Consider the following 21,200-nt stretch of genomic DNA (forward strand, 5'->3'; position numbering starts at 1 on the left):
CACAGCACAAGTATGTAGCATCTGTATTTGTAAATCCAACCCTGGAAAAACCTACTAACCATGGCAATCTAGCTGGAATCCAATTACACCCTGAGAAGTATCTCAGTGGAATAGGAAAGGGAGGGATATTCTATCGCATCCTATACCATGTGATCTCTGGTTCTAAAGAACTTCAGTTATGAATATTTGTAACAAATAGCTGAAATCCAGGCAATTCATATTGTTTACTAACAATAAGACATATTGTCTTGTGACATCTTAAAAAGATTAATGGTTTTACTGTAATGTGTTTTTGAACTATAGCCCACATGCATGAGGTGGGTAATTTCTATCTAGCCTGTGGTTAGCCTTCAAACTGCCACAGGATTCTTTGCTCTGGAAGCTTTGGTTAACAGATCCCTTTCCTGGTTTCCCCATTTACATTATATTATGACAGAAATCCATGTTCAGGAATGATGGATAGGAAGAGACTAAAGTGTGAGGTAAACAAATGTTTTAAAAGGTTAGTGCTGTGTCTTTTCCTAAAATGTGAAATTTTCTCGAATGAAAATAATTGGCTTACCCAGAAAGCACTCCCAGGACAAGGTTGAGAACGAAGAATGATCCAATGATGATGAGTGGGATGAAGTACAGCCAGTTCCAGGTGGCTCCTAAGGCATCATTGGTCTGAAAGAAGAAGATCCCCCCCACCAATAAAAATTAAGAAAAGCTTAATTTGGTGTAAATACTGAGGACCAGACTATTACATTTCTGGGTGTGCTCTTCTATTATTTGTTGGCATTACCTGCTGATTTCCTCTTGCCCATCTGTACAGGGACCACAGAAGTGCACAAAGCCAGACAACCCAAACATCCTCTTGAGTAAAAGAACTCACACCAGAAGAACTAAAGAGTCAAAGGGGTTGTGTAATTTTGGAAGTCTGTACTAAAAAGTTGGATTCATGATGAAGACGCTTCAAGTAATTAACATATAGATTCCTAGGTTGGTCATCCAAGTTGTCACATCAAAATCTCTCCAGCACAGAATAATAATTAAAAGGATAGAGTTTGAGATCATGACAATCTATGGGAGACTCATGACCTTTTGATCATGGACTGATTCATCCATCTTCTCCAGCCTGCACTTTTTAATGCACATATATAACATTAAAATTGCCACTGTTAACTGTATGTTGCTATTTATGCCTACAAAATTGCATTATTTCATCCTAGCTGAAATTCAGAGGAATAGAACTGTAGGGAAGAAAACGTCAGCTACCCAGGAAAACAAAGCCAGGAGCAAAGGACACACAACCTAAAGGCTTCTGGAAAGATTTCTCGAGACCATAACACGGTTATTCATTGCCTTTCAATAAGACCTTGCCCCCACTCTTCTTCCATGATTCGTCCAGACCTCCTTTGTCCTCTTGGCAAGTAGTTTGTCCATGACATTGGCCAGCACTGTGATACAGCAGAACGTGACTGTCTGAGGGATGCAGCATCAATCTTCTTGGAATGAACAGTTCTTCTTTCTGTGCTTTCTTTAACGCTAATTAAACTCTCATCTTTGTCTGACTCATCGGTACAGCATTTCCAAGTAGAGCAGTGAGGGAGCTGAATTCAAGCCTCTTAAAAGGAGCAATCTCCAAAGATGAGCACAGTAAAAAAAAACATCATTTTTAAAGTAGCTAGAACTCTTGGTTTGTGGTACTATTTACGGTCCTGAAACTGCTACTTTGCCATTCCCTGTCAGCTCCAGCTGGACACTTCTGGACACTATGGAGTTTATCACACGGCAGGAATTTCTCTTAATTTCGAATGAAAGGAAAGTGGGGCCAGAACGCATTCATGTGAATTCGCTAGTTCAGTGAATGTATGTGAATTCGAATTGTGTTCAAACTGACTTCCCACTGACCGAAAATAGCTTGCCATTGCCCAAAATTGCATGTGGTAGTCTATCATGCAATAATGTGAAACCCCATGATTGCATTCAGACTGACTTCCCATTGCCCAAAATTGCGTGTGGTAGTCTGTCACACAATAACGTTAAACCTCATGATTGCACTTGGATTGCCATTGGATTATACTTCCAATTTCCCTTGTCTGATAAACTCCTATGTGTCTGCTTAATGTTTATTTCTGTAATGAGGCAAGTCAACTGTACATCTCCCAGTGAGCAAGAAACAGGGTGCCAAAAATTAAGCTGGACAAAACCCAAGTTGGACAAAAAAAAGTCCTAGTCCCCTTTCAGCAAAAGATGCATATTTTATCTCTACCACAAAAACTATTTGAGTGATCTTACATCTTTGTTGGCTCACCAAAACTCACAAAGAAAATTCATGTAGGCAGAAACCTCCAGTAGATGCAACTGGCCAGAAAGGTTGTTCCTAAACCTGTCACCATCCATGTCTTCCTGATCACTTAACTACAAATTCAGAGGAATTCTTGAAGAACCAAATAGGGACAAGCTGCTCTCGCTCTGCAACTTCTTTCTTTCTGTTTGATACTATAAGAAAAACCCCAAGGTGTTGAAGACTGGAAAAAGGCTGAATGGAGCATTTATTCTCCATTTGAATGGAGCCCCCATCAGAACTGCAGTTCTTCAGTCTTCACTGTGAACTGAGCCTCAAGCAGTGTTGATATGCAGCTAACATAATACTCTCACTCAGGATACAAATATAATAAATGCATGCAAGAAATCACACTTTTAACCAGTATATCAGTTATTTTTAGCATTTTCTCACTTTGTCACTAGTATTTATCTCTTTTTTCACCCTCCTGTTAGACTCTAGTTTTGAAAGTAACACTGAAATAAAAGTGTGGGGAGGGGGGTAATGACAGATAGCAAAAACAGCTTTGAGACAACTGTACACCTGCAATGGGAAAGCAATCTCAAGAATCAGCATTTGATGCCCGGTGCAGTAGCAATGATTTTCCCAATAATGAACCTGCCTCCTCTTCTTCCAGGAAATAGCCACACATGGCAATTCCTCTGAAGAAAGGGATGAAAGAAAATGGAAATTGGTATGTGTGGTTTGTTTCCACATCTGATTCCCCAAGGCCTGGAGCTCTGGCAGTCCAGCACAACACTGCTTCTCTTTACAGAAGTAGAAGATGGAGAGCCAACAGAAGTGCCCAAATCTAAATCTCAAATCAGTGGCTGAGAAGTACAATATGTGGAAACATGGCATCTGAAAGGTGTGCATGTGTGTGTGTGTGTGTGTGTGTGTGTGTGTGTGTGTGTGTGTATTTGAGCTCTCCCCACAAGACGTGGCCCGTGAGAGCCGAGATTAAATATTTTAAGGCAAAAATGGATCATAAAGATTCATATGAACTTGAACTTCCTCAGAAATTATCAGAAGTGCACTTAATTGAACAAAAGCCAAAACATTATTAAGACAGCTTATTGTAGTTGAGTCCTCCCAGGAATAAAAAAATACTATATACAATTACCCCTTTTCTTGTGAACTTGGAAGTAAGGTACACTGAACACAAAGAAAAGGCTTCTAAGAGATATCAACCCCACCCCCAAATGCCTTGATCAGTTGCTCCCAGCTCACATCCCATCAGTGTATGTGTGAAAGTGGGATATTTGTCCCGAACTGCATTATGTTACACTTATTAACACTTACTTTTCATTTACTGTTTTAAAGATCATTCTCCTAATTTAGAGAGAGAGCCTTCTGAAATTCTTTAGAGTATCTTTTTACTGTCACCACCCAAAATAGTTTACTGTCATCAGCAAATGTGACCACCTTGCTAGAACCCCCAAATTCCATGTTTTGTACCAGGAGATTCTCTATCTCTCAGGCTTTGTAGATAAACACGTTTTATATTTTCTTTTGAGAGTACTGTACTGTGAGCAAGATCCTGTTATCTTTCAACATATATCTTCCACAGCTTGACTGTGGTGCTGGAAGGGGGATGTTTTCATTGTTTTGTAAAAACATACCTGCAAGTAGGGAAAATTAATAATGACTTTCCAGCGAATATTGACCTCTGCTCCCCTTAAAAACAATTCCAAAATCCCCAAGTGTAAAAAAGTTACTTTTTGTTTTTACTTGGAAAGGCCAGGAGACTAGGTTTCTCCTAGTATTTTTGTTAAGGCTGACCAATCCAGAGGCCTGTTAATTGCAAGGGAAATGTTATACCTTCCTTCTCTATGTAAAAAGAGGTCTTATACCTTGAGTACACTGCCAGTTGCAAGGGAAATGTTATACCTTCCTTCTCTATGTAAAAAGAGGTCTTATACCTGAGTACACCAATTCGAAGGAGTTCTGTTCTCCATCTCCTGATAGTCATGACTTCAATAACAGTTAAATATTCACTCTAGACCTTAATAATTGCCCCAAATCTTTCTCCTGGGTTTAATAAACATAGGTCGAAAGGGATATCTCATTTCACTGACAAAAGTTTCTAATAAACACCTTCACATGCTTTCTATGAGCCTGCCATGAATGCAAATCAAGCTACTCAGAACCTCACTTCTTACTGTTTCAGTCCTACACTATATTACACTATATTATAATCTACACTGCCCTCTTCCAAAGTGAGAAAAGATCAGAACACTTTAACTGGAGGGGGGGGCATATGTCTGACATGGCTAATAACTGTACAAAAATAGAAATTTCCATCTCATAGAAAACTAATTTTGTTTATTATTATTTGTGGAAGCTGGGTCCCACTCAGAGAGAAAGGTGGCATATAAATTAAATAAATAAATAAATCTGACATGTATATGGAATGAAAAAGAAATTTGTCTCATCTGTGTTTTTAAGAGAACAAACTAATGGGGACAGGGTCCAGAACAGTTATATTTCAGATCAGAGACATCACTAGGACTTGTGGACTGCACTGGGTGACACCCCAGAGGGAGTGTCACCTGTTGGGGTGGCAAACCCGAAGACTGGCAAAGCTACTGAGAGAGCAAGAAAGGGCATCGCCTCCTTTTTGTACTTACTCAGTAGCCACACTGGACCATAAACAGGCTCTCTGGAGGCTGCGGTGCCACCCCCCTCAGTATCAGCATCAGAGAGAAGCCATGCCAGACTTTGAATGAGTGCTCCAGAGGCAGCAGCACCACCCTCCTTAGCAGTGGTCTGGGCAGCCTGGCAGGAAAGCAATGCAGTCTCTCCCTGCCTACACCAGGTGACACCAAACTCAGCAATGCCACTGTTTCAGGCTGCATACCTGTCGAAATACTGCAGAGTAGTTCTTATTCAAAACTGCATATAAAAATACATATTTTAGGCAAACATTGTGGATAAAAATGCATACATTAAGGGGGAAATGAATACAAAAAACATATGTTATGGAAAAATTTTATGCATGTTTTTGTGATGACTGATGCAGAAATTGGATCAAAGAGGCTTGTGATTAAACATGTACAAGATGTATATGGCGCCAAGCCATCCCCATTCAGTGCTGAGGAATATTAAATGTTCGGGTCGGAAATCTTCCGACCAAGCAAAATGGTGCCCCTCAGCACTGAATGGGGATGTCTCGGCACCACAGAATGGAACGGGACCATTTTGAGGACTATTTGCTGTGCGATTAAATCCATTTTTTCCTGGTCTCGGCCCCGAGAATCCCCTTCTAGTTCCCATAACAGGGAAAATAATGTGTGTGATAAGCTTCTAAGACTATATGGACCAGTTCATGGTCCAGTGGGTTCACAACTAGTCTTGCTTCTTAAAAAAAACTGATAATGATGTACCCGGAAAACCAAGAATCTAAACTGGAAGTAATTAACTCACTCCTTGTGGTCTCTGCCCTGATTCCAACTGGTCCCTATTATTATTATTATTATTATTATTATTATTATTATTATTTCTTACCCACCTCTGCCCATGGATCAACAACAACAATTAACAGAGAAACAACATCAGTTAAAAGACGTCAGTTAGATGTACAGTCCACATTTAAAACTTCATCATTTAAACTTCACAATTTAAAACCACCTCAATAGGCCTGCTGGAAGAGACTGGACTTCTGGGCTGTTTAAATCTGGACAGCATATTCAGCTGTTCAATCTTTTCTGGCAGGTCATTCCATAGTCTAGGGGCAGCTGAAGAAAAAGTTCTTTGGCTGACAGTTGCCAACCTGGTCCTGGAGTAAATGTCTTCCAGAGGACCTGAGCATAAGGGGCAGATTATATGGAAGAAGGCGATCCAGTAGGTAACCTGGACCCAAACCATGTAGGGCTTTAAAGGTAATAACCAACACTTTGTACCTTTCCCAGAAACTAATTGGCAGCCAATGGAGTAATTTTAATATTGGTGTAATATTATCATGCCTAGATGTCCCAGTAATCAATCAGGCTGCTGTGTTTTGAAGTTTCCACACTTGATGCAGAGATAGACCAATATACAGTGCATTGCAGAAGTCCATCCTTGAGGTTACCAGCACATGCACTACCATTTTAGGTCCTATAGCAAGAATGCACCTGCATATCAGCCAAAGACGATAGTAAGCATTCCTGGTCATTGCATCTATCTGAGCTGTCATTTGGAGCAACAGTTACAGAAGCAACCCCAAGCTGCAAATACAGTATTTCAGGGGGAGCGTAACCCATCCAGAACTGGCTGACACACTGTCAAGTTAGGACCCTTGACAGTAAGCACTTCTAGCTTCTCTGGGTTCAGCTTCAATTTGTTTTTCCTCATCCAGCCCATTACCTCCTCCAGGAATTAATTCAGAGGAGTCACACTATCCTTAGATGAGGTTGTATTTGAAGGCATGGAAAAACATATTTGCGTGTCCAACATATTTTATTTATTTATTATCCCACCTTTCTCCCAAGTTGGTACCTAAGGCGGCTCACTCTCTATCTATCTATCTATCTATCTATCTATCTATCTATCTATCTATCTATCTAATCACATTAAAAGAACACTTTAAAAATAATTAAAATAATCCAATTAAAGCAGTGAAAACACTGGTAGTGTCCTGCCCCTTGCCTCTGAATGATCTTTTCCAGTGGTTTCATGTGATGTTGAATAGCATTGAGGATAAGATGGCACTTTGTAGTATGCTTTTTTGAGGAGCAGCTATCCCCAAGCACCATCTAAAAACTGGCCAAGAAATAGGACCGGAACCACTGATGCACAGTGCCTCCAGTTCCCAAATCTCTCAGGCACTGCGGAAAGATACCATGATTGATGGTAATGAACATGCTAAGAGGTCCAAAAGCACCAGCAAGGACACACTTCCCCATCAATGCCCAGGTGAAGATCATTTATTAAGGTGGCCATGGCAGTCTTAACATCATTTTCTGCTCTGAAACAAGTTTGAAATGGGTCTACAGTTGAATAGGAAAGAATATAAAAAAGCAGAAAATCAACTTCCCACCCTCACCACGCCAATTCCCTTGAAAAATGTAATCTGAAAACATTGATGCCAAAACTTTTCTCCATATATGCGAGCATTTAACATTTTTGTATTCATTTGCAGCATTTAACACCCAGATTTTCCAGTAGCAGTAAAGAGATTATGGTCTCTGACAGCGGGCTTTCTGTAGTCAATAGAATCTGACATGTAACAGTATGCATGTGGCAGTTTCCATACACTTGGCATACAGTAGCTGTTGGGTTTTTTTCATATCGGACATGTAGCAGTCCATATCTGACAAGTGACAGGCAGTAACACCCAATCTGACAGTACGTGTAATCAACACTTGACAGTATCCAATAGATAATAAACAGTATTTGACAGGTGTTTGAGACAGAATTTAGTAAAAGTTATATTAATTTTATGCATTTGTTTATGGGTAGCCAGGTGAACGTTATGTTAAATTTGGATGTTCAATTTCATTTACATCAAAATCCAAATTTAGAAGCCCAATCAATTTCAACATTTCACTTCAGCCTGAGGACACTGCTTTTAATATGGACCCAATAGCCTGAGTGCTTGAGCATAGGAAATGTTTGATCAAAGGAATATTTTATTTATTCCCCTGCTGAAATAAAATACAGTGGACCCTTGTTATACGCTGGGGTTTGGTTCCAAGATCTCCCGTGTATAACAAAATCCGTGTATGCTCAAGTCCCATTACATATAATGACATAGCAAAATGGTGTCCCTTATAAAAAATGGAAAATCAAGGTAAATTTAGACTTTTTTGGAACATTTTCAAACCGTGTATGCTTAAATCCGTGTATAAAAAATCCATGTATAAGAAGGGCCGACTGTATGATTTATTGGATCAACAGTAGAACCACCTCTGATTTTTGGCTGTCTCAGAGAGCAGACCTTGCCCAGAGAGTAACATCCATGCACCATAAGAAGTTTCATACTGTTACCACTTGGTTCTCAAAATATCCTGGAATAAGAACTCCTGGACAAGGGAAATAGTGAGACATTAAGCCAATAAAAAAGAATATTTCAGTTTAATAGAAGTTTCTTCACATATTATGCAACCAATACGATTTTAGTTGCCCAACCTGACAGCATTCAGTAGACAATTACATTTTATTTCTACAAAGTTCCCACTTAGCTGTATTAATTTGCAGCAAAGCCAGCTCCATCCACAGAAGTAAAAAACCATAATAAGGAATCACTTAAGGCACTTATTTAGAGCTGGCCCTACCATTACACAGAGAATGAAGCAATTGCCTTGGACAGCCGATGTTAAGGGACAGCAGCAGGCTTGGAGATCTTCCTGAAGTGCATTCCCATTTCCCTGATGGAGAATAGGGCTTAGTGTGCTTCAGGCAGGGTTATCAGACAACCTCCTTTTCCAGGACATGTCCTAGATTTCAACCTTATGTCCAGGAGGAATTCTAAAATGTCCTCCATTTGAGCATGCTTGGAAGCATGAATTCTGTTGCCAGTGTGAAGTACAGTAGGCCCTCCATTTGTGTGTGGGATCCGTTCCAGACCTCCTTCCCCCCCCCCCATGAAAACAGAGGTTCATGTGTATTCAAGCCTCATAGGGCACACCTCCAGGCGCATGCACATTAGAATTAATGGAGGTTGCCCCTCCATGTATAATCGAGGTCGCAAATCTGAGATCCACAAGTTAGGAGGGGCGGCTGTAAAATTCAGGTGTAAATAGTTTCCATCTCTACATGGACTGGAGAGTAGGATGCTCCATCCTGTCTTTTGTCTCAAGGTATCTACACATACCTCTAGTTCCACTATGTTCATAACCCATTTTCCCCACTGCCATTGTTTCAACTTTTACATGTTATACTCCTCCTCCAACCCTTAGATCCAGCTATGAATTTGTGTTCAGCCTCCAACTTTTAATTTGATCCGGCTATTGAGGACATTCTTGAATTCTTTACCAAAGGAGTGTCTTCTCAATAATCCCTGCACTCATTAATGAGAGCCAAATAAACTCTGTTTATGTCAAGATTTCTGGGAGGTGAGAAATGTTGGTATGTTGCAGACAGAGAAATTTTAGTTTCAATTGAAAGTTACAGACCATTTACAATGGAGAGTGGTTTTGCCATTTTTCTTTCTCCTTATTAACGGATTATGTCAGTTAGAAGATTTAGTATAGGTAGCTTAACATACAGGGAATAAGCAATAGAATAAATAGAGTAGTCCAAATTAGTCATTTTACACCACTGAAATTCAAAAGCATCATCCCAAATTCTTAGAGCTTCCCCAAAAAGGAAGATAAACCCTAGCTTAACTAATGTGAAGAGTGAATGGTAAATTTACATGTCTATATGAGCACCTTGTAGCATCAGTACTTGTAAGATGGGATGAAAATTGTGCATGACTCCAGATATTTTTAGACTGCAACTCCCAGCAACCCTATCCAGTTTATGTAATAGTGAAGAATACTGGGAGTTTCAGACTAACAACATTTTTTGATTGCTGGCTCACAGTACCCACCCTATCCCTAAGACTGTGTGTTTGTACCTTCAAGTCACCTGTCGACTTGCAGGAGCCTAATGAATTTGACAGGGTTTTCTCAGGCAAAGAATCCTCGGAGGTGGTTTTGCCAGTCCCTTCCTCTGAAATATAGCCTACAGCACCTCATATTCATTGATGGTCTCCCATCCAAGTACTACTAATGGCTGACCCTGCTTAGCTTCCAAGATCAGATGGGATCTGATGCCTTTAGGATATTTAGTACTGCTATTGAATTGCCAAATTCTCCCTTTTTAAATTAAACTGCTTTTAGAAGTGGTGGTATAAACAAAATATAATAGGCTGACTGCTCACAACTGACATTTCTTTTTTCATGGGTTTATCTGGCATTTAAAAAAATACTATGAAGCCACTTTTTATCACATGTGGTAGTCTTTTGAGAAAGTGAAAAGCTATTGGAGACAAATACAAAAGTAATGCAATCTATGATTCTATTTTTAAATGCAGGATTGAGTTAAGACGAGAGTTGTTTTTGCTGGGTATAACAAACAAATTTTTAAGGTATAAACTATAAAGTGATGATTTAAATATGATTATATATAATATATATTATTATAGTAGCAAGATTGTTGTATGCCCAGAGTTGGAAAACTGATTATCTTCTTACAAAAGAGACGTGGACTGTTGAAAGTTTTTGCGTTAGCTGAGACAGACATTACTTAAAGGAAAATCATTGGACAATTTTGAGGGTTTATTTTTGTTTTATATGAAGAAGAAAGAAGGAAAGATTATGGCTGCGGAATTTGAGGCGGGAAGTGGTTTTGTTTAGTTTTTAGGTCAGAAGTAAAATAAAAATAAGTTAGCATTACTGAGAAAATATATACTGTGCAATTAATATTGTTAGATTTGGGAAGTGGGAAGTCAATTACAATTTGTGCTAGCTGTGTTAATTTGGTTTGCATTTATTGTGTTAATTGTCACAGTTTTATATAGGGGAGGGAATTGAAGGGATTGGGAGGTAATTTAGTAGTTTAATGTAGGGTTATGAGTTTAAATATTATCTGTGTGGTTGATTTTTTTACTTTGTTTTTTGTTTTAAAACTTACAGTAATAAAAGTATTTTTTTTTTTAAAAAAAAGGCTTTTGTTGGTTTCCATTTTACTCTAATTTTAACAATGCTATTTTAAAGATTAAAAGGCACTTTAGGAGATTATAAACAGAAAAGCAAAACAGACGGACAATAAGTTCAAAGTGGATGTAGTCACACAGCAGGTTCTGTCCTTCTCAGCAGCATTACTGAATAGGAGGATATACTGGGCTGCAGAGACCATGTCAGTGAGAAGATATAAATGTTGCTCTTCCTAACCAAGTTCCCTCCTAAGCCTCACAAAGTGATAACTGACCTTTCATTATGAAAATATATCTAACTGCTGAACAGTAATATAAACATTTGAGATGGAATTCTATATAGAAAATCAACCATCACACTAAGATTTGGCAAAGGCAAGCATCAGACCCAACCAACTCACATAGAACTGAGCCCAAAAACCAGTATCATGGAACTGACAGATTCCTTATGACAACAGTTGTTTAGACCATGAAACTTCTTATTTCAGTAGAGTTTTAAAATGATATTGTCTTTGTCTTCCTTTGAACCCCTTCTTGGCTCACCTGTCACTTATGAAAAACAATTAATTTAAGACAAACCCAAAAAAATCATAAAGATATACAGCTAAAGCCAATGGTTAGTCTCAGCTATAGTAGATCCATCGTATCCCTTCCTTAAATCCAAAATATAAAGCTTGGTGTTTTGAGAGGAAGGAAATGGAATGTGAGAGAAGCCCTGTTCACACAAGCATTTGAGCCTGTGCCAGCTGCCATGTTCAGCCTGTGCTGACTTGCCATCACATCTGCCCCTGGAAAGGCACTCTTGTTAGTGCTATATTCAGTCTCAGGCTGAATATAGCTGAACTCGGTTTTTCAATAAACTGCTAATAACTGAAAAAGCTGCATTTGGAACAGCGTTCAACAGGAGACTAGGCCTCCCAGGGAAAGAGTTCTTCATCAGCTCCAGGTACTTACATCAATGTGGTTAACTCAGTTCGTCAAAGAGGAAAGCTCTCTCTTGTTTTGGGGGAAAAAAACAACTCTTTAGTGGTCTCTCAGAATGAAGACATCTATACAACCAAGAAGAAAATAATGCAATATTTATTTGGACGGAAATAATTCACCTTCTGAGTGAGACAGGATGCTCTGCAACCCAGACAGATTCTCAGTGGTGCAATTGACCAGTACCTCATTAGAGCATTTGACAGATGATTCTGAAGCATCATTTTTTAAAAAGGCCATTCCAGTCTACATGCAAGAATCTTTGTATTTAGATTATCTAGCAGGTTCTTTAGTATTCCTTCTTTTGTGTTATAATCTCACATTACTATTGTCATTAGAAATAACTATCTTATTTACATTTTTAGTTTTATTACATGATCTAGCAGCAAATACACACATTTTTATTATATTTTCATTGTTGTTGTTGTTGTTGTTGTTGTTGTGTGCCTTCAGGCCTGTTCTGACTTATGGTGACCCTAAAACAAACCTATCATGAGGTTTTCTTGCCTAGATTTATTTGAGAGTGATGGTAGAGTTCCTTTGCTGTCCTCTGAGGCTGTGAGAGTGTGACGTTTCAGATCACTCAATGTTTCCATGGCCAAGCTTGGTCTTGAGAGTTATAGTCCAATGCTCAAAACTCTACATCATGCTGGCATTTTCATGGTATACTTTTAATCCTATGCATGACTACTCAGAAGTAAGTTATATTGAGCTGAATGGCGCTTATCCATAGGTAGGTAGATAACACTGTCTATGGTACATATTGCTGCAGATAGCTAGTACCTATTGCTGTTTAAGGTATCTTTGTTGTGGTCTTTTTGGGGTACCCAGCATCACCACTTTTGTGATACCTGGCACTGGAAGTGACATTTACATAACCACTTGGTATTCAGCTAGTAGCTACTAGCTACTACATAGTAATGGGCTTCATTGTTTCTGCGAAGATGCCAACAATGGAAAGAATATTAACCTCTATTAACCTAACCAAGAAATGGGTTTACCAACACTCAGGAAACCCGATTGCAAAGAATAAATGCAGTAGCAACAATTTTCAAGTTTTGGGCTGACAGATGCACATCACAAAGCATTTCAGGAAATTATTCTGTGCTTTTTGTGTGAGATTTGTGGGGCTTTGCCAAAACAAACTGTCTCCAGTCAACCATGTGGCCAAAAGTAATTGATCTTTCCCCACAAAGATATTACACAAAATAATATTGTACAAAAACAGTGATCTTACACACAAAAATAGACCACATAATTGTCTAAGGTTGCAGTTGTTTGCACAAGATTTTTTTTAATTATGCAAGATTTTTGTTCCACAAGGTTTATGTTTTGTGGGTGGGCTGGGGGGGGGGACAGCATTCTTGCATCAAAAAGAAACCACGAAAAAGAAAAGAAAAAACCCAAAATTGAATTACAAAAAAACCCATATAATTTCCCAAAACACTTTGGGATGTGTGAATACTGGGTGAAAACTGTACATAAATATTCCTTTTCCTTGCAAAAGGGAGAAAAATGTGGAAGTTATTTGTCCTCATTTGCAAATTCAAAAATAGCTGAATATTCATATTCTTAAAAGAAGCGCTTAGATAAGGAAAGCACAGAAAATGCAAATAAAATAGGGGATCTAAGGGACATGAAGGTGAAGTGAGCCAAACAGATCTGGGGGATGCAGAAATAGTAGAGAGGTTGTATGACTTGCTGGAGCCATGCCAACTTTTTGAGCTTGCCGTTTTTACAAAGTAATACCACTTCTTGAATCTTTCCTCTTCCTCTCTCCTTTCAGTCCATCAAGGTGGGCATGAAAGTTTAATCAACACTCTTTTCTCCCAGCAGCTCTGTTACAAGTGTGTGTATATGCACAGATACACACACAACCAGAACTGAATTCCAACCTTGATTTCCTTTCTAGCTATTACTGTGCAATTTTAGCAGCAGGAGTGCCCAGAATATTCAATTATTTCAGTGCTCATTCACTCAATAACAACAACTGAAGGTGGCCCGAGAATGTCATAGGTGGGGGTGGGGGCAAGGGGTGACAATAATTTCAGTAAAGCTTTTGACAGGGTTCCCCATGACATTCTTGCAAACAAGCTAGTGAAATGTGGGCTAAATAACGTAACTATTACATGGATCTGTAATTGGTTGACTGGCCGAACCCAAACGGTGCTCAACAATGGCTCCTTTTCATCCTGGAGAGAAGTGACCAGTGGGGTCCCACAGGGCTCTCTCTGTCCTGGGCCCAATGCTATTCAACATCTTTATCAATGACTTGGATGACAGAATTGGGGGCATAATTATCAAATTTGCAGATGACACCAAATTAGGAACAGGATCAAAATTCAAAATGACCTGAACAGACTAGAAAGCTGGGCCAAAGCTAACAAAATGAATTTCAACACGGAGAAATGAGCCAATGCCATTTTAGGCTGCATCAATAGAAGTACAGTTGGCCCTTCTTATACACGGATTTTTAATACACGTATTCAAGCATCCACTGTTTGAAAATGTTCAAAAAAAGCATAAATTTCAAATATCAAACCGTGGTTTTTCAATTTTTATAAGGGACACCATTTTGCTCTGTCATTATATTTAATGGGACTTGAGCATCCACAGATTTTGTTATCCACGGGGGATCTTGGAGCATATAACAAGGGTCCACTGTATAGTGTCTAGATCAAGGGAAATAATAGTGCCACTATATTCTGCTTTGGTCAGGCCCCACCTGGAATATTGTGTCCAGTTCTGGGCACCACAATTTAAAAAGGATGTGGAGAAACAAGCGTGTCCAAAGGAGGGCAACTAAAATGGTGAAGGGTCTGGAAACCATGCCGTATAAGGAACGACTTAGGGAGCTGGGGATGTTTAGCCTGGAGAAGAGAAGGTTAAGAGGTGATATGATAGCCCTGTTTAAATACTTGAAGGGATGTCATATTGAGGAGGGATCTAACTTGTTTAGATTTCCTGCATGGCAGGGGGTTGGACTGGATGGCTCTTGCGATCTATTCCAACTCTATGTTTCTATGATTCTATGAATACCTAAAGCACCTGAAGAATTCAGGTATGAGGTTGCATGATGCCAAAGAAAGTAATAATTAACTGGGTTGGATTATCAATCTGCACTTCTTATAATGTTTGGATGCAATGTGAACTGAATGTTATCGTCCTCAGAAAGTTTAAAGCAGGTTTCGACAAAATGCAGCCCCCCCCCAAAGATTGTTAGATTGCAACTCCCAACACTCCTCATCACTTACTACATTAATGAGAGTTTGCAGGAGTCCAGAAACATCTGGTTGGCTGTACTTTCCTTATGTCTGTGTTACAGGAATATGCTAGTGGGCAGCCAGCATTACCAATCTAGAGGGGGAAAGGTCTTATTTTTATAGAAGGCATTTATCTATCTCATCTCAACCCACTATAGCACTTGAGATAATGCACAAGGAGTCTTGAGGTGGTGGCAGGATTAAATGAAATGGTGACCCATTTGAAAATGAGTTGGGTATGTGTGGGTCACTAAGAGAATGGGATCAATAAAAGCTAACTTTTTTTCTTTTGTGATGCTCTGCTGTCAGTTTATTCCCTAGTTCCCAAAGATAAACACTGCCACATCTTTTTCTTGTATCTCCATGCCACTATCTAGCAAATAGACATTTGCACTTACTCCATTTCTGAGAGAGATGTCAGGGAAAGGGCAGAATGGTCTCACACCAGACATTTCCTTTTCCTTGATCAGGGTGGGAACTGTCAAGGATTGGGGACCCTGTAGGACCACACTCCCATTTTCACCTAATCCTCCCAAACTTTGGGGTGACACTTTTTTCCCTCCAAAATGATCACTAGTACCTTCAAGTATTTGGGGGGGGGGGTCCTACTGGCCATGCATCTACTGTATTTTATTATCAAGTCTGCATAAGAAAAAACATCAAACATGACTTACAACAGTCTGGACAGTGCTTCAGGGTTCCAACCATATAGCATCCCATACACACTAAGAATACTCACTTTTAACAGCGTATTAAAACTGATACTGGGGGAAAGTTACCCTAAAGACTGCTTTTGTAGTATTCCCCTAAGTCCTCTATGTGAATGGTGCCATCTTGGCCACATAAACACCAAACATATGACAATGAAGAAGACCAGAAAATTGATCATTCTAGATTGGATAAGTGTTGTTTCCCTTGTGTATTTCAGAAAGACAGAAGGGGTGTTATTCCTTTGTTTAAAATGTATGTTGAATAAATAAGATGATTTCTCAAAACATATACAACTGTTTTACATTTTTCTTCAAGTTCACTACCACCACAACATAAACCCTATAATCCACATACCTTCTAAAAACAAACTAATTCTTACATCTATAAGAGATATGCAGAAATGGAAAATCCATGGAGGAAATGCAAAAGCTCCAAACTCCATCTGATTCCAAGGTTGCCCAGTTTTGTACAACTGTAGGATTTGCTTGAAAGTCAGGCCTTCACCTCCCTATCATCAGTACATTAAGCTCCATAGAACTGTTCTGAAATGTCTTTGCAATGCAGCAATCTAACCTCCTCTATGCTAGCTAACCTTTGTTCTGTGAAAGCCAGCAATTTCCTTATTAAGCCATTTGTGAAAAGAGAATGTATTCACTGAAACTCATTGTAGAGTGGATGGGTACCAGAAACAGATAGCTGTAATGAAGTGTAACCTTAAGTACAAGTGATCAAATTAAAGCTGTCTAACTAATGAAAGAGAGAAAGAGCAAGAAAGAATTTCTGAATAGGAGAACCAATGTACAGAGGCACTGACACCTAGTACTATACTGAGGGAGAGCCAGCAGGAACACTTGTCATTGACAGTGAGGTCAAAGCAGGCAGTAACCATCATGTTCCATCTTGAGCATTATTAAAATAATGTTAAATTCTGCATAATTTCCTTTTCAGTATGAAATAATAGCTTACTAAAAGGAGGATGTGCCAAACAACTTTGAGCAGGAACAGACTATCTGAATAAGGACCTTAATATCCCAGTTTTAGTTTACTTTCATATGTCACTTTTTGTTTTCAGTCTTAGCATCAGTGCCCTTGAACGGTTACAAACTTTATTTATTTATTTATTTATTGCACTTATTCCCAAAATGGGATCCAAAGCAGCTTGCAATCGTTTCAAAAATAGTAACAGTTAAAACACTGATTACAAAAGTTAAAAGAGCATTAAGCCGCAGTATTATTAAAAACCTAGTTAAAACAGTTATAAACGCAACATATTTACAACATGGGTCCGTTACAGACTGCCGCTTTGCAGTGGTCTGCTGGCGCTGCTGTTTGCTCCACGAGGGAGCCGCAGCAGCCAAACCGTACGGTTTCCGAGCGGAGCAAAAAAGAATCTCCAAAATGGAGCTTCTTCTGGCGGTGCGCTAATGACGCTGCGAGGTGCCAATGGCGCACTCACGATGTCATTAGCGCTGCCTGATGTGCGTCAAGATGGCGGCAGCCGTGTGGAACGGCCACCGTTTGTTATGGACAGAGTCCGTAACAGGAGTAGGGGCGTCTGGAGGAGACGCCCCTTTTTTAAACTGGGACGTGCTGAGGACGTCCCAAATGGCGGTTTGTAACCCGCTATAGTTTAAAAAGGTAAAAAATTTAAAACTACAGCACACCGCATTACTCCAAACACCACACTACAACTCCATTATTAAAATTCAAAAGGCCTGCCTAAATAAGAAAGTCTTCACATGTCGGCAGAAAGACAAGAGGGAGAGGAGGCTAACCAGACCTCCTGTGTAAGGGAGTTCTATAGCCTTCCAAAGAGAAGGTTTTCTCTGGAATCCTCACCAATTATACCTGTGAGGTTGATGGAACTATCAGAAAACCCTCCCCTGTTGATCTTAATGCATATTGTTGTTTATATAGGTAAATATGGTCTTTCAGATAGTCTGGACCCAAGTTATGTAGGGCTTTAAAGGTCAAAATCAACACTGATTTTTGCCTGGAACTAAAACAGCTAGCACAGAAACAGCTGTTTCAGTGTGTATATGTGACATAATCACATTCAACAGCCTGACGGCACTATTTTGGACTCACTGAAGTTCCCAAACATTTTCCAAAGGCATACCCATGTAGAGTGTGTGGTGCAGTAGTCTAGGTGGACTACGATGTATCACGATAGCCAGATCTGACTTCTCAACCAACGGCCACAACTAGCACACTAATTTTAACTGAGCAAATGCTCTCCTGGCCAAAAGTGAAACCTGGACATCCTAATCCAAGCTCCAAACTGCAAACCTGAGATTTCAAAAAGAGCATAATCTCATCCAACACAGGCTGAATCCCTATTCCCTGATCTGTCTTTTGTCTTGTCTGGATTAAGTTTCAATTTGTTCACTATCATCCTGCCGATGACATCGTATTTCTTTCTTTATTTATTTTGTATGCTGCCTTTCTCCCAAAAAGGGGCCCAAGGCAGCTCAGAGAGAAAAACATTTTAAAAAACTTAAAATAAAAATGTAAAAACAATTAAAATAATCTAACTAAAAGCAGTATAAAATTACATAAAAATATACAGAAGTTAAAAAGCATAACTAAAAAACACACCCCATATCAAAGCCACACTGACATGATTATATATTAAAAGCCTGCTTGAATGAATAGTTTTAGCTTGCTGGCAAAAAAAAAAAAAAAAGGGAGGGGGCAGCAGGGACACTGAATCCCAAAACTCTAGATGACCTCTTCCAGTGGTTTCATGTAAACTTAAACAGCATGAGGAACAGAAATGAATCCTGATGGACACCATAGGATAGTGGCCAGGGTGTTGAACAAGTAGTCCCCAGCACCACCTTCTGAGTCCATCCATCCATGAAAGTGCCCTCACACCCTATCCCAGAAAGATGCCCCAGAAGGATACCAGGGTTGATGGTATCAAAGGCTGCTGAGAGGACCAGCAGAACCAAGAGGGACATCCTCCTCCTGTCTAGCTCCCTGTGTAGGTCATCTACCAAGGAGACCAAAGCTATCTCTGTCCCATAGCCAGGCATGAAGCCAGATTGAAATGGATCTTAATGATCCATTTCATTGAGGATTAATACACAGCTTTTTATTTGTCAAAGAGTTTAATGTGCACTCCTTTAGAAAGGGACATCTTCCATAAGCCACTCTCCCCTTTGCCCAATCACATTCCAAGCAGCTTGCAGATAGAGAGTCAAGGGCCAGGTCTTTCTCTTATGTGCCATGCCCATGGCTACTTCTACCAATTATAGCATTGTGGGGAAAGGAACAGGATGTTTTTGGTAAGAGGAGCAAATTACTGGGGTGAGGACTGGTAGGGAAATGGATTTGGGTTGTAATATGAAACAAATTATTTCCTTTTAAGAAAAGAGAGAGAAAATAACTCAGTTAATTTGCAAGTCAATTCAAGTCAGATGGGGATCAGCGTGTCCATCTCTATGAATTCCAAGCTCATTATCCCATAAGTTTTCCTGCTATAGCTCATTTGAGAAAAAAATCCTTTTTGAACTTTCCATAGCTAGCCGTATCATAGTGCCAGTGAACAAGGATTAATCTTTCTTAATCCACTTTGCCGTGCTCGTTCCTGCCCCCTTTTTTGTTTCAAATGTCTCTAGCCTTCCTGAGCAAGCAGGGATTCAATTAAGCCATGAAACTGTTGTTTCGACACTCACAAGAATGGTCCCACAGGACAAGAGCACAACCCTGGAAAAGCCAAAGGCTGTGCTAGCCCAAGAACAGCAAAACCCTTTGGGTGAGAAGAGCCATCTTCCAATATCAAAGTACTGCTACTAGAAAAGGAAAAATACAACACAAAATTCTCTTTCTTTCTGTGCCAAAATACAGAGGTGGAACAGCCAGGCACAGTAGAAAGATAAAGTGGAACTTACATTCTAATTCTATAAATTTTAATGGTACCCATTAAATAGAAGCACCACTTTTTCACTGTCTCTCATCCCTCCACCTGTGTACCAGCTACTGATGTAAACTGATTTTGTACCTAGAGCATGTCTATTTTGTGAGCCCTCAATCTCACACCAAAGTGAATTACAAATCTTTCACTGATTTTACACAAAGCGAAAACGCAGAGTAGGCATAATTTTTTGATTGACCCAAATTGTGATCTTGGCTTGAAGTGACTTCAGTATTTTGATAGTACTCTGTAACTGAGACATCAGTCAGCAAAATGCAAAATCATTAAATGTTGTAAAAATGGGCATTTGGGGTTGTAATGTAAACTGTGCAAAGATGTGACATGCCACAACTCATCAGCTTTTGTACTTAATGCAATATAGGTTTGCAAACAGTTACTCTGCATATCCCCTCTCATCTGTGGTGAGTAAAACATGTTCACACAACCAGGCAGGAACTCTGTTAAAAACAGTCAGGGAAATAAATCTTCCCATATGTGCAAAAACATTGATCAAAATGTATTTTGTATTAAACAAATTATTTTGCACAAATGCCTTTCACAAAGATAAAATTCAAAGACGCAGCTGTGTTAGTCTGTAGAATCAGTAAGTAAAAAGATCATGCTACCAATTGCCTTTCACAAAATTTGTGAAAAAAGCCCTGAAATATTAAAAATCAGTGCAAAACACACAAAAGTTATGTAATAGTGAGAAGAAAACTTTTCAACAGTAGCATACACTGCCTCTGAGTTTGGCAGAATCCTACTGTTGCCTTAATACTGGTGTAAAAATCTATTACTCTATGCAAGCACTTTTGGATCAATGTGCAGTGATGAGAGAGGACAGCTTTGCAGAGCAGGATGTTAAGAAGCATGTGAGGAACAAAAATGCTTCTAATCTATTATTATTATTATTATTATTATTATTATTATTACGCTTTTGTCTTACAGTCTAAAAACCACAAGGGAATCATGATAAGCCACTGCAACTCCACCGCCCCACCCCCAGGTCTTGCCTGCTGCTGCACAGAGAATCCTGGTGGGCAAAACTGAGAGAGATTACCCTTCTCCAGCTTCTTCCAACCAGGTCTCTGCAATACAAGGTCGGTCGGCATGCTGATCCAGAATGGCACTTGTTTTTCCATTAAACAACTTAGCATTCAGCAGCAGTATTTTCAACCCAGGAGGACTGTCACCAAGGCTACCCATGCTATTTGAGCTGGGAGACAATTTGGGGAAAATATATGTTTGAGCAGAAAGACTGAATAAAGGCCAGATTCACACTAAAGCCACTTTGTAAAAAACAAAGCAAAACAAAACCAAACCCAACTAGATCTAGTGAGAGGTCTACTAATTTTATGTACATAATATATTGTGATTGTTTTGGAAAAACAAAAC

General features: G+C 39.4%; 1 protein-coding gene across 1 annotated transcript in view; it reads right to left on the minus strand.

Annotated features, from left to right (window-relative positions):
* Nucleotides 1–21,200, minus strand: part of CACNA1E (calcium voltage-gated channel subunit alpha1 E) — a 378,294-nt gene that overhangs the window by 169,825 nt on the left and 187,269 nt on the right. The window contains 1 exon segment of the mRNA XM_042461588.1: nucleotides 563–666. Within this exon segment, the coding sequence (XP_042317522.1) occupies nucleotides 563–666 (104 nt within the window).

Source organism: Sceloporus undulatus, chromosome 4, assembly GCF_019175285.1.
Source record: "Sceloporus undulatus isolate JIND9_A2432 ecotype Alabama chromosome 4, SceUnd_v1.1, whole genome shotgun sequence".
NCBI classification, from domain to species: domain Eukaryota; kingdom Metazoa; phylum Chordata; class Lepidosauria; order Squamata; family Phrynosomatidae; genus Sceloporus; species Sceloporus undulatus.